The sequence below is a fragment of the Triturus cristatus genome, chromosome 4_2, assembly GCF_964204655.1.
Source record: "Triturus cristatus chromosome 4_2, aTriCri1.1, whole genome shotgun sequence".
Lineage (NCBI taxonomy): Eukaryota > Metazoa > Chordata > Amphibia > Caudata > Salamandridae > Triturus > Triturus cristatus.
In genome coordinates this window covers 731,947,645-731,960,358 of record NC_140586.1, presented here as the reverse complement: position 1 = coordinate 731,960,358, position 12,714 = coordinate 731,947,645, and the positions used below count along the sequence as shown (strand labels likewise).

General features: G+C 41.9%; 1 protein-coding gene across 1 annotated transcript in view; it reads left to right on the top strand.

Annotated features, from left to right (window-relative positions):
* Positions 1-12,714, top strand: part of ZFYVE9 (zinc finger FYVE-type containing 9) — a 565,807-nt gene that overhangs the window by 374,803 nt on the left and 178,290 nt on the right. Inside the window, exon 8 of the mRNA XM_085602620.1 lies at positions 3,700-3,823. Within this exon, the coding sequence (XP_085458746.1) occupies positions 3,700-3,823 (124 nt within the window). The remainder of the gene's footprint in view (positions 1-3,699; positions 3,824-12,714) is intronic.

Genomic DNA, 12,714 nt, shown 5'->3' with positions numbered 1-12,714 from the left:
GCCTGAGAATTTTTTTACGGCCTAGGAATATTAGACGAAGGCCGCGCTCTTCCTTTACACTATGCCGTGAGGAAAGGGGCATGCAGCTCATGTAATGATGGTGTTCGTCAAAGGATATTATTTTCTCAGCGGTCACAACAGTACATGTGTTTTATGATGAAGGCTACTTTAACCTCTTCAGTGCCCATGACGAGATGGTCTTGTCATGGAGCACGGTTGCGCTGTGCCCATGACGAGACTATCTCGTCATTAACCCCACCCACTAGTGCAACGCCCGGCACAGGAGGGGGAAAGGGCGTGGCACTGAAGGGGTTAAAAGTTAATACACATTCCGCTGTGTGGCACATTTTAGCTAATTCCTCAAAAAGAGCACATATCATATGCCCACCATGCAGAAAGGCTAAATGAATTCATTCTCAGCATAACCTTATGAAGATGGGCAGATCTTACGATATCCACACTCGCTGAACCCCTCAAAACTTTGTACCCGTCTGAGGTATGTGGGTGATGACGAATGGAAGCAGGAAGCGGTCACTACACTGAAAGAAGCTGTGAAAGGAGCAGAAGTGGGGCGGGGCGACGGCGAAGGGAATGGCATGGGGAAAATCATGTTTGCTAATGTGCGGTTGTTTTCTCCCATCCTTAAAAATCAACAAACCAACCCCCGAGGCAACGCAAAGTAAGAGAATATTCCCACTCAAGTGACCTAAATGCCCCTTGGAGAGATGAGACGCGTAAGTGCGGCAGTCGCCATGGGTGTGAACCATACCATGAAAGGAGGGAGTAATGTGACCCATTTACCACACAAAAGAACCGTATTTAGACAAGGCACTGAAGGGAACCAATGAAAGGTGAGGGGCGTGCAAGGGGTGGGATCAATCCCAGAAAGCAGATACAGCTTGCCTCGCAGAGCAGCACATGCGCGCTGCCAGCCTCGACCTAAAAATGCAGTGACAAAGACAATAGATCTCACATAAGTGAAACCTATTGACTTTACAAGTGCTTGTGTGCTTGTTCTCCAATATTAGCTGCTTAATTATACATGTTGGAGCAATCAATAAAGGGTTCTGGCCCTTAATCAGCATTGCTAGGCCAACTCAATAATCCAAAAACTAAAAAAGTCCCTACTGATACAAATTACACAGTCCAATCAATATCTTGTGCCACTCATAGTGATTGAAACCATCTTATTCAGAAATTATTTTTATTTTATATTTCGTATTCTAGTCAAATTTCTTTTAAGAAATCTTTTAATTATTAAAGATTAGATAAAACAACAGATTTTAATGGACAAAACAATAATATTTACAATTCCAAGATAGTGAACAACATATAAGACAAAATTACAAATTACACTAATATACAACCAATTTAAACATGACCATAATCCCGCAAAAAATATAAAGAATATAAAGAGAAAAGAAAAAGTAGGAATAAAACTCAGGAAGAAATTTAAAGAATTACACATAAAAAAGGGAACATAATAATCCCAGAAAACTTTGGCAAAACAGTACGGTATTCAGGTTATACGACCTAAACCTATCAGTCGTACATTGTATATGAACCTGACACCTTTTATTTAATAACACCACTTGTTTTAACCTAACAAAGAAGGTCTACGCGTTTCAAACACTGTGTTTATTTATGGGTTATCCTCAGGACTTGGGAAAATGAGCTGTCAAAATAAAACAAAAGTGCATGTGTTACACACGTATATATCTTCCAATTATTCTCATACACCTCTATTCAAGACAAAGCAATCTGTACCTTATTTAATCTCTGTGACGGCACCCATAGTGCTTCACAGCCGATGTTATTTCAAACACGTTTAACCTTCTGGAGTCAAAAATACAAATACAAAACGTATTTACTACTTTAACTGTCAATCGGTTAAAAAACAGAGCTAGAATATTACAGACTCCGTTTACCTTCAAAAAATGGCTTGCTGGCCCATATTTGAATAAATCCTCTAAGCAGCGACCGGGACCTGGGTCATATCTGGCAATCCACTGAAACAACAGATACCCGCATTTAATACAATGTAATATGCTTTCTAAACACCTTTGGGGAATCGAGCCCCGACAAAAGTAACGCAAAAGTAAGATGGTTTCAATCACTATGAGTGGCATGAGTGATTGTTTGATTTGACTGTGTAATTTGTATCAGTATTGGCATTTTCTTGTTTTTAGATAATTATACATGTTGCCCTCCACAGTAAAACATTTTACACTGTTACCTGGATTGTACTGTTATTGAGGACTTTAAGCAAATTCTACATGTTCAGCGTGGTACGTAATATCATCATTGCCTCAGTGTTCTATCAAACGTCTACCTGTCAGAAGTGGCACAGTATTTTTTGAGTGTGGGTCATTTACTTTAATTTGTCTTGCATGTATTAAAAAACAATATGTTTAATCTGCTGAGTATTGCGACTTACACAGTATTTCACTGGTTATTTGTTGGGTTGTGAGAAATTCACATAATTTGCTTTTGTATAAATAAGAGAAATTTGGGGAAAATGTGAAATTATGCAACAAGCACATCTAAAATGTAGCAATATATTTTAGCTCAAAATGCGTCCTCAATTAATTTTTGGGATGCAAGGAGGCATTTTGCACTAAGAAATACACGAGAAAGACAATTTCTGCGAACAACAGTTGCTCACGTTCTGGTTGTACGTGTTGTTCTATGCTCTTCATAACTCGAAATTGCCAAAATTACACTAGCGTACTTTAAATTTCACCCAGGTCCAGTTATTTGGACTCCCGTTGTTTGTGTGTGCACCATCGCTGGCTGCACTATAACTTTATGCTGACATTTCTAGTCATTTACCATAACCATGTTAATGAAGGTCTGCTGAGTATGGCTCCGAAGGATGGGTGTTAATTCTTTGACTGCATTTTGTATGGGTTCACACACACATAAAGAGCGTTGGATCTTCAATGCTGTTTTTTTTAACTGATTTAAGCACTTTGGTCACTTTTTCTTCAGCAACATAGTGCACTGTGTCATATGAGAGCTTCCTCAGGCGCAAAGTAGGTCACTTTATCATACTTGAGTTTGATTTCCCTCTAATGATCGACTAATTAATTGTACGGCTGGGAAACTTTCAAAACTTCAGTTCTGTAGCACTGGCAGTGCTTTATATATATATATATATATATATATATATATATATATATAATGTACTGTTTGCTGTGTTATTGAATTTTTCAGTTGTTATCACAATTACTTATTTGGTAAAACAGCCATCTGTCACTGTTGGGAGATGGTGTATGAACACAGATGTTTTTTTTAAATGGACAGAAAAAATATATTTTGTGGACAACAACTCAAAATTATTTTTGGAAAATGATCCCAGTAATTACATTTAAGCATTTATGTTTTTCATTTCAAAGGTGAAAACTTTTGCATGGATTTAATATAACATAGTGCCAGGAGGTAACAAGCACATTTCCACAACATGTTCTGTTAGGATTACTTTGATTATCTGTGGAATTGTCTGCCTGTGTTGTGCATTAGTTTGTTCAAGTGGTCATTCCACAAATGTCCTCGTCCATTTTCAAATAGTGAATACTGAATGTGAACTCTATTCCTGTTGTAGATAAAAAAAAGTAAGAATCTTATCACTTACCTAAATGCTTTACTTACCTCTCTTGCTTATTTCACTCACTTTCTGTTGATTCTTTTCTTTCTTAGAGTGAAAACACTTCTGGTTTCTCTGGGAGTATTACTCAGGTCGGAAGTCCTGTTGGAAGTGCAATGAATCTTATTCCTGAAGATGGTCTCCCTCCAATTCTCATCTCTACCGGAGTCAAAGGAGGTGAGTGAGACATTTAGCAGAATAATAATCACTGAAGAGCACTCATGGTTATCTTCATTTGATCAAATAATGTCAAAGGGATGTTGATAGGGGCATCATAGAAGGGGCACAGTTTTAGGTGTCATGTTCCAAAATATGTATCATTTGCCATTATCTTCATTTGATGAAATAAATTAAACCGTGTTAGATTGCAATGTAAAAATACTATGTTCAAGGCATGTGAGCTGTAGATCACATGCTTTGCATACTCCTGCAATCTAGTGTTGGGTTTGGATGTTTGCAAGTTGTTTTTGTTTTAAAAAGTCTTTCCAGTTGTGAGGTAGGGGACTCCTCCTTTCGGTGATAGTGCGCATGGGCATCAACTCCATTGTTAGATTGTTTTTTTCCACCATCGGGTTCGGACGGGTATTGCTTCACTTCACTTCGAAATCGATCCTCGGGTTCCCCCTCGGTGCGTACTTCTCTGTACCTCAAAGATATTGTTTTCGAATGCGCTTTCTCTTTCCACGGTTCGATTCGAGTTTCAAGACTTCAACATTTCGACCGGAAGATTTGCTGGCGGCCTTCTGACCCATCCCCGCCCCTTCGGCTCCTCGTCGATGGAACGGACTCCATTTAAATTCTGTCCCCTGTGCCACGTGAAATATCCGCATACAGACTCTCATCCGGTGTGTAATTTGTGCTTGTTCCCCGAGCACAAAGATCAAGATTGCGACGCATGCCGATCCTTCAGATCAAAGAAAACTCTCCGTGATCGTCTAGCTCGATGTGGAGAGATGCAGCGGTTGGATGTCACACTGGACCTCTTCGGTGAAGATTCGGAACAAGAAGAGGTACCAACAGCAGAGGAAGAGCTGGCTTCAGCTGCGTCTGACTCCAGATAAGACTTACAGATCGACCTCGAGGACAATGATGTGCCACAGGGACAAGGGGACGTGAGTACCGAAGACACCTTCTCCCCTCCCCCCCCCTTCCCCCTACCGACCCTAAAAAATCTAAGGCTTCAGCACCACCGACCGCCTCAAGGCCAAGGTCGGCACCGAGTAGAGGTTTCTTACTCTCCGCCTCATGGCTCAGCACCAAAACACTCAGAAAAGCCTTCCGGCCCGGGACCGAGTTGGCCAAAGCCTATTTCCGAACCGAAACCTTCGACACTGAAACCCAAGAAACAACCCTCGGAGTCGAAACCCTCAGCACCAAAAGGGCATTCCGGCTCGGCTCTGAAAGCTTCGGTGCCGAAAAACAAAGACTTGCCTACAACACAACCGGATCCAAACATAGACACTGTACCTCCTAAATTGGATTTGATGTTTTTTTTATTTTTTTATTTTTATTCATCATCATCAAGAGTTACATTTAATAATACATTTCATTATACAGTTTCATCAAAAGAGAAGAAAAAAAAAATTACCAAAAAAAACAGAGTAAAAGAAAAAAAAAAAGACATGATTAGGCCATGAATTGATGAAAAGCTAGCCAATTGCCCCCAATCAAAAAAGAGAATGTCATTATTTTAATCATTTTCGAGCCTCTCTTTCCAATAAGCAATAGGGGCCCATATCCGATTCCCCATTTGCCTTGTCTTCCATCCTTTTTTATCGTACAAGGCTTTTTCTAATGCAGATACAGCTAATAATCGTGATAACGATTGTTGAAATGTTGGCGGATTAGGGTCTTTCCACATTGTTGCGACACAAAGTCGACTCAGTCATCGCTATATATATAAACTCATATTGGGGTATTTCTACACCATCCCTAGTTACCCCCAGAACCATAACTTCGTTAGTTATAGTAATTTTAATCCCTAGTGCTCTATCCAAAAATTGCTCTATTGAGTTCTTAAATAAATCCAAGGCGGGGCATGCAGCAAACATATGTATAGTATCCGCCTGTGTTGCCTGGCACCTTGGGCAAACCACTCCTGTTGTTCCACCCAATTGAGCAATTCTATGTGGCGTGTAATAGAGCTCGAACATGGTCTTATATTGCTGAACTTGTAAGGTGGCTACTCTTAACACTGAATTTAATAGCTTGAATGCTTTTTCAACCTCGTTCCCAGATAAATTGAATTTAATGTTCCATTTTTCTATAACCTTTGCACAATCGTCCTCCTTATGCCTGGTCAATTCCCCGTATACCTGGGATATTGAACAGCCCTTCTTATCTCTTAGGATTTCCATGATTTCTACTCTCTTATAATTAGTATCCCCTCCCTGTTTTTTTAACAAAACTGATCTTATTTGAAGGTATTTAAAGAAGTCCCTACGATCTAAGCTAACTGCTGTGCTTGATCAAATGTTATGAAACCTGTTATACCCATAAGGTCACCTATCATTTTTGCCCCCATCATATCCCACCTCTTCATAACTGGATCATGAAATACCTCTGGCAACAGCTGATTATTAAATAACGGGGTGTAATAATTCATCCTCCCCATTTTCATTTTCTTCTTGACAGTTGACCATACTGCCATTGCCGCACCTAGAGTCTTGAACTTGACTTTTTTGTAATAGCTACCTTCATTAAACTAAAGAAGCCACTTATTAGAGTCCTTAATCAATAGCTCATATATATCAGGAACGCTCTCTCCTACTCTCCACCGATCCTCCATACTTCCACCCACTAACCCTCTGATATATTGCAGGACAGTCGCCCAATAATAAACCCTATAATCAGGTGCCGCCAAGCCCCCTCGCTCTCTCGGTAACGACAGAAATTTCAATGCTCGCCGCGTTTTGCCTTTAGCCCATATGAAGCGATTTGTGAGTCCTTCTATTTCACAAAACCAGTTATTATTACATTTTAATGGAATGGTGCGAAACAGATATAGTACTTTAGGCAAAAATATCATTTTTATTAAGTTACATCTGCCTATTGTTGTCAAGTGTAGATTATTTAATCTATCTAGGTCCCCTTTAGCCTTTTTTATTACCGGCCCCAAATTCATTTCCACTACCTTTTGAGAGATCTGAAGTTATTATTATCCCTAAATAGGTAGCTGAGTCTGTAATTCTTTGATCCACCATCGTTACCTTTTTATTGATTACTATTTGAGTTTTACTCTGGTTTAATTTATACCCCGAGAGCGCCCCGTAAGCCATTGCTTCCCTTTCTATTTCTAACAGCGCTACTGCTGGATCCGTAGATGTTATGGCTAGGTCGTCGGCATACCCTAAAATTTTTGTTTCAAATCCATTCAAAACAACGGGCAGAATGTTTTCATTTAGCTCTATCTTTCTTATGAAAGCGTCTATATAAAAGGCAAAGAGTAGCGGGGAGCAGGGGCACCCTTGCCTGGTACCCCGTCCAATCTTTATTATCCCGCTCTGCTCTCTCATAATCCTTAATCTTATCGTGGGGTTCTTATATAGAGCTCTCAGAGCCCCAATACAGACATCTCCTATGTTTGCCTTCCCTAAAGCCGCCCAGAGGAAGCCCCACGAGACCCTATCAAACGCTTTTTCAGCATCTAACAAAATTAAAGCCATAGGGTCTCGTGAGGTTGCCGTCCCGTCAAACAATGCACACACTCTTCTAATATGGTCCGCTGTACCCCTGCCTGGGATAAACCCATGCTGTCGGGGAGAGATGATCTTGCCTATAACTGCACTAAGGCGATTAGCTAATATCTTAGAGTAAACCTTAGTATCGCTGTTCATCAAACTTATAGGTCTGTATTAATGTTCTTTTTTAGAAATACCACCATAGTTGCTTCCCCCCAAGACTCGGGAGGTGTCTCCCCTCTTTGCGTAGCTACCATTAATTGATAGAAATCCTCTTCTATACTAGGGAGGAATTTTTTATAAAATTCAAGCGGTATAAGATCAGGACCCACAGCTTTCCCAGCAGGTAAATCTTTTATTGCTGCCCGTACCTCTTCTAGCGAAAAATTGGTTTCCAACTCCGCTCTATCCTCCATTGTCAATTTCTCTACTTGCGCACTTTCTAAGTAATTCTCTATTTCACCACCTGCAGCGCCACTTTCAGGATTATATAAATTCTGATAAAACTCTTGGAAAATAGAGCATATCCCCCTTGGTGTTGTCGCTGTTATCCCTGCCACAGAGTTAACCTGTAAAATTTCTCCTTTAGTGGCCGCCTGTCATGTCCTAATAGCTAAAATACGCCCTATCTGTTCGCTAAACTCGTATTGGTCCTGTTTCCACGCCAAATATTTTCCGGCCGCTTTGACTGCGAGCAGCTCGCCCACAGCTGCCTTTGCTATTGCCACCCTTTGTAGTATTCCAGCGACCTCTTGTTTGGCCTCAATTGCTTTGATTAATTCTTCTTCAATAGCAGCGACTGATCTCTGTTTGCCCTCCATTTCTTCTTTCTCTAGTTTTTCGTTTTAATGAAAAGCTGATGGTCTCCCCCCTTATGCCAGCCTTCATAGCATCCCAAACTATTCTGGGGGAAGCAGATCCTCTGTTTACCATTAAATATTCTTTTAGCCAGCTATCCATCTGGGTAACATACTTAGAATCAAGCAGCAGAGCTCTCTCGAAGGTCCAGCTAGATCTCTCTCTTTGTTGATTTGAGATGGCAATATCTAATATTAGAGGACTATGGTCTGATACCACCCGCGGTAATTTTCTAACCTTAGAGATCATTATCAATACTGGTGATACCAGAAAATAGTCCAATCTAGCTAAAGATTTATGTGGTGCAGAATAATAGGTGCTTCCCCCTCCCCCAGTATTTTGCTGTTCCCATATATCCATCAGCCCATTATCCTGCATTATCTGTATTAGTGCCCTATGACTTTTCTTTTTTCGACCTGTGAACCTAGCTGGATCGTTTTTCCACAGACCATGTAAGCCGTTAATATTCAAGTCTCCACAGACTATAATGGGCATAGGCCAGTTTGTCAATTGTGCGTTAATATGATCCAAGGCCTCTGGATCATCAACTGTTGGAGCATAGATGGAGCAAAGTGTAAAGCCAAACTCTTGCACCTTGCATTCTATTATGACCCATCGACCATAGGGGTCTGCCTTCTTTTTTTTTTTACTGTCACATGCCGCCCCGAGATATCTCAATATGTGTCTCCTGTACACATACAATATCGGCGTGTATTGCCCTAAAGTATTCTTTCAGCTCTCTCCGTTTTTTAGCATCGTTCAGACCACTTATATTGATTGTGACTATCCGCATAAAGTTTGATTTTTTTTCCCCTTTTCCCACTTAATCCCCTCCTTCCCCCTCCTGTATAATTTCTTGATGATGATGTCGTTTTCTCTCTCTTTTCTCCCCCTAAATCCCCCCCTATCCCACCCTTCCTGCAGGGACCCCCCGTGGGGTAGCCCCTCCCTCCCCTCCACCCAGTGAGGCAAGCAGACCAATAGGTCTCTGTGATGGAGTCTGACTGTCAGCCTCCCTAAGCCTTAAATCCTTTAACTTTTTTTTTTTTCTGGTGCATTATACAGCAATATCGTCCATTTCTTCTTCTGTTATTATACCCCTCCTTCCTTTTCTACCTTTTTTTTTTTGTCCTGCAACATATTCTTTCCCCCTCTTCATACAGTCTCGAAGGTCCATTGTATTGTCATCTTTCCCCCCATCACCAATATCTGCATAGATCTACATGACCATGAGGCCCATAATATTTCTTATATTTCCTGCTTCAGGCAGTAGTACTAGTCTTTTTTAATGTATCCATATACGCCTTTGCTTGTACTTCAGAAGTGAATACTCTAACCGTGTTTTTATATATAATCTTCAGACTGGCAGGGTTCATCAAATAAGCCTGCAATCCCATTTGATGGCATGGATCTAGCAACTCTCTGTCTCCATCTCCTTTCCACTGTTGTATGACAGTAATCTGGGGTTGTAAAGAAGGATTGGCCGTCGAACGAGCATTTAGAGTCGGGACGGGCTTTGGCATACACTTCCTCCCTTAATAAGAAGTTTCCGAAAAATATCAATATAGCTCTTGGTCTCTGTGGTCTCTGAGTTCCTGCCTGAGCCTGTATCTCTTTCCTCTTCATCATCATTGGGAATCGATGTACTCTTTGGACTTCCTTCTCCCAGTCCCAATGACTCAGTTCTGGAAAGGCTCCTTTCAGCATCTTCAATACATAGGCTCTCACATCATTCCCTTCCTTTCCTTCTTCAATACCCAGAACTCTTAGATTATTCCGCCGTTGGCGGTTTTCTAAGTCTTTCAATTTCCATTGGATGTCAGAGAGTTGCTGTTCGTGTCCTTTCGCCATGGCTGTATCTTCTGCATGTTGATCTTCCAAGGTGCTAATACGGTCCTCTAGATGGGATACCTTCGTTTTTGTGTCTGAGCAGATTTTGGCAATTCTTTTAATTGAGCCTTGCAGATTCCTGGTTGCAAGCTGATTTTTCCTCCCCTCAATCTTCGTTGCCTCTTGGAGTTGTTTTATCGAATTTAATATCAACTGCAGCGGAGGAGCTTCCGTTTCTGGCTCTCCGATACCCCCCTGCATCAGTGGCTCCGGATAAACCTCCTGGGTGGCTGAGTAATCCCATTTTAGATTTGTTGCGCTACCCCCTCCGCTAACACGCCTTTGCCCACTAGACGCTTTTTCCTGTGACTGTGTATCTCTTTGTCGTTTTGAGAGCCTCTTTCTTCTAATGGCTATGTCCTTTTCTTTAAGGGAGACTCTGCTGCTCCCTGAGCTAAGACCAAGACTGGCGTCTGTAGAGACCTCCTCATCGCTTCTTTCTAGCTCGGATAGAATATCTTCAGACCCATCAGTCACTGAAAAGAAATTGTCAACTGCATCTACGTTATCCTCTGTGCCACTGGGGCCACTGCTTGCGACAAGCACCCATTTGTCGGTTGTTATTGATTTCCAAATGGGGAGAAAGTCTTGAAGTCTTCCTAGTCGGAGAGAAGTGTTGGGAAGTCACTGTTTACTTGAGGAAGGGAAAGTGTGGGGTGTGGTGTTTTTACCTCTGCCCCTGGGACTATTTCCCCTATAACCTCCTTTGAAAAATCCTCTTGTAAAAGATGATTGGGAATTGCTTTTGTACGAGGAAGTGTTCTGGTCAGTGGCTGTGGCACTGGACCCTCCCTTCTAAAAAGAGTGCCAAAAGGAACCTCTATTTGAGGGAGATTGAAGCGCTCCCATCGATTTTGCTACATTGGTGTCCTTTTTCATTTTTTCAAGCACTAGATCGACTTCAGAGCCAAAAAGATGTTTTTATCAAAAGGTATATTCAGGATGGATTGTTGGACTTCAGGTTTGAATCCTGATATCCGTAACCATGCATGTCGTCGTAGTAAGATGCTAGTATTTACCTCTCTAGCTGCGGTGTCAGCTGCATCTAGAGAACATCTGATAGAGGCATTAGAAATTAGTTGGCCCTCTTGGATTAAATCCTGAGCCTTTGCCTTATCAACCTCTGGGAGAAACTGAAGCAATTGTTCCTTCTTGTTCCAGTGGGCTCTATCGTATCTTGCAAGTAAGCCAGATGTATTAGCAATACACCATTGATTAGCTGCTTGCGCAGCTACACGTTGGCCCGAAGCATCAATAAACTTTGATTCTTTATCTGGGGAAGGGGCATCCCCAGATGGTTGAGAGTTAGCTCTCTTTCTAGGATTTGATACCATTTAAGAGTCAAGTGGTAACTGACCCTTGATAAAAATAGGATCTGTGGGGGAAGATTTATATATTTTTTATCTACTCTAGGAGTAAGGATTCTGGCACGGACATGATCTTAAAAAATATCGTCTGTATGCCTTAACATACCCTTGAGCATAGGCTGGGTCTGACTGGACTTATGTGATCCTAGAGTGTCTAAAAGAAAATCTTCCTCTAAAGACTCTTTATGTAGCTCCACCACATGGTATTTTGCTGCTCTAGCAATAAACTGTTGGTATGACAGATTGTCATCAGATGGAGATGGCCTGGCAGGATAAAGATCTGGGTCTGTATCCTGTGGAGGATCAGTTGTGTAGTCCGTCCAAGGATCTGGTAATTGTGCATCATCGTCAGTGTCACTTGCATCAAATTGAGGTGGAGGAGACTGACTAGATGTAATATGTAATGGATCAAGCTATAGTGATGGAGGAGATGGAAAGTACTACTGCCTACACTTTTTTCTTCAAAAGAATTTTGCATGGGCTGTCATCAGAAAGCTTGTGCTTAGATGGTGGTTTCGCATGGATATGCCCTGTGTCAGGGGGGAATACACAGTTTTTTGTCTGGAGAAAGTTACTTTGAGATCTCTGGAGCATACTGGGAGGAGGCAAGATGGCGTCTGACTAGCGGCAGTAGAGAACGCTCCCGATGCCAAGAAACGAAATGAGGCTTTAAATGGTGTATTAAGGCTACATACCCCATGGAAGCAGCCCCCAGCGCAGGTGATCTCATGTCAGCGGCCGAGGGGTTGATTTACGAACTTCTGGCGGCGGTAGCGACATTGTTTGCAGAGCTCCGAGATTGGAGAGCCGGGCTGGGAGCCAGGCTGATATCGGATGCAGACAGAGGAGCAAGCGTAGCGGGCAGTGAAGAGAGCAGAGTCAGCAAAGTTGAGAACGGCGAGAGAGACGGGACTGCTGTCATTGCTGTAGGAGCCAGGGGGGCAAGCAGAACACCGAGAGATCGGCAATACAGCTCACGGAGTGCATCTCCTGGAGAGGAGCTTGCAGGCAGTGTATTCAAATCGGCGTTCTTTCGGAGCTACTCAAGAACAGCCAGCGGTACCCCTAGCAATACTTTTAGGATGGCGCCAAAAGTAACGCGAGGGGGGAAAGGAAGAGCTTCGGATGCGGAACAGATAAATAATAAATTTCTTTCAACTTCACAAGGATAGAGTGGTTCTTCGTACCAATCCTAAATTTCTCCCTAAAGTAGTTTCTGCTTTTCATATCATCAATCAGTTGAGTTACCTGTGTTCTTTCCTCAACCTGATTC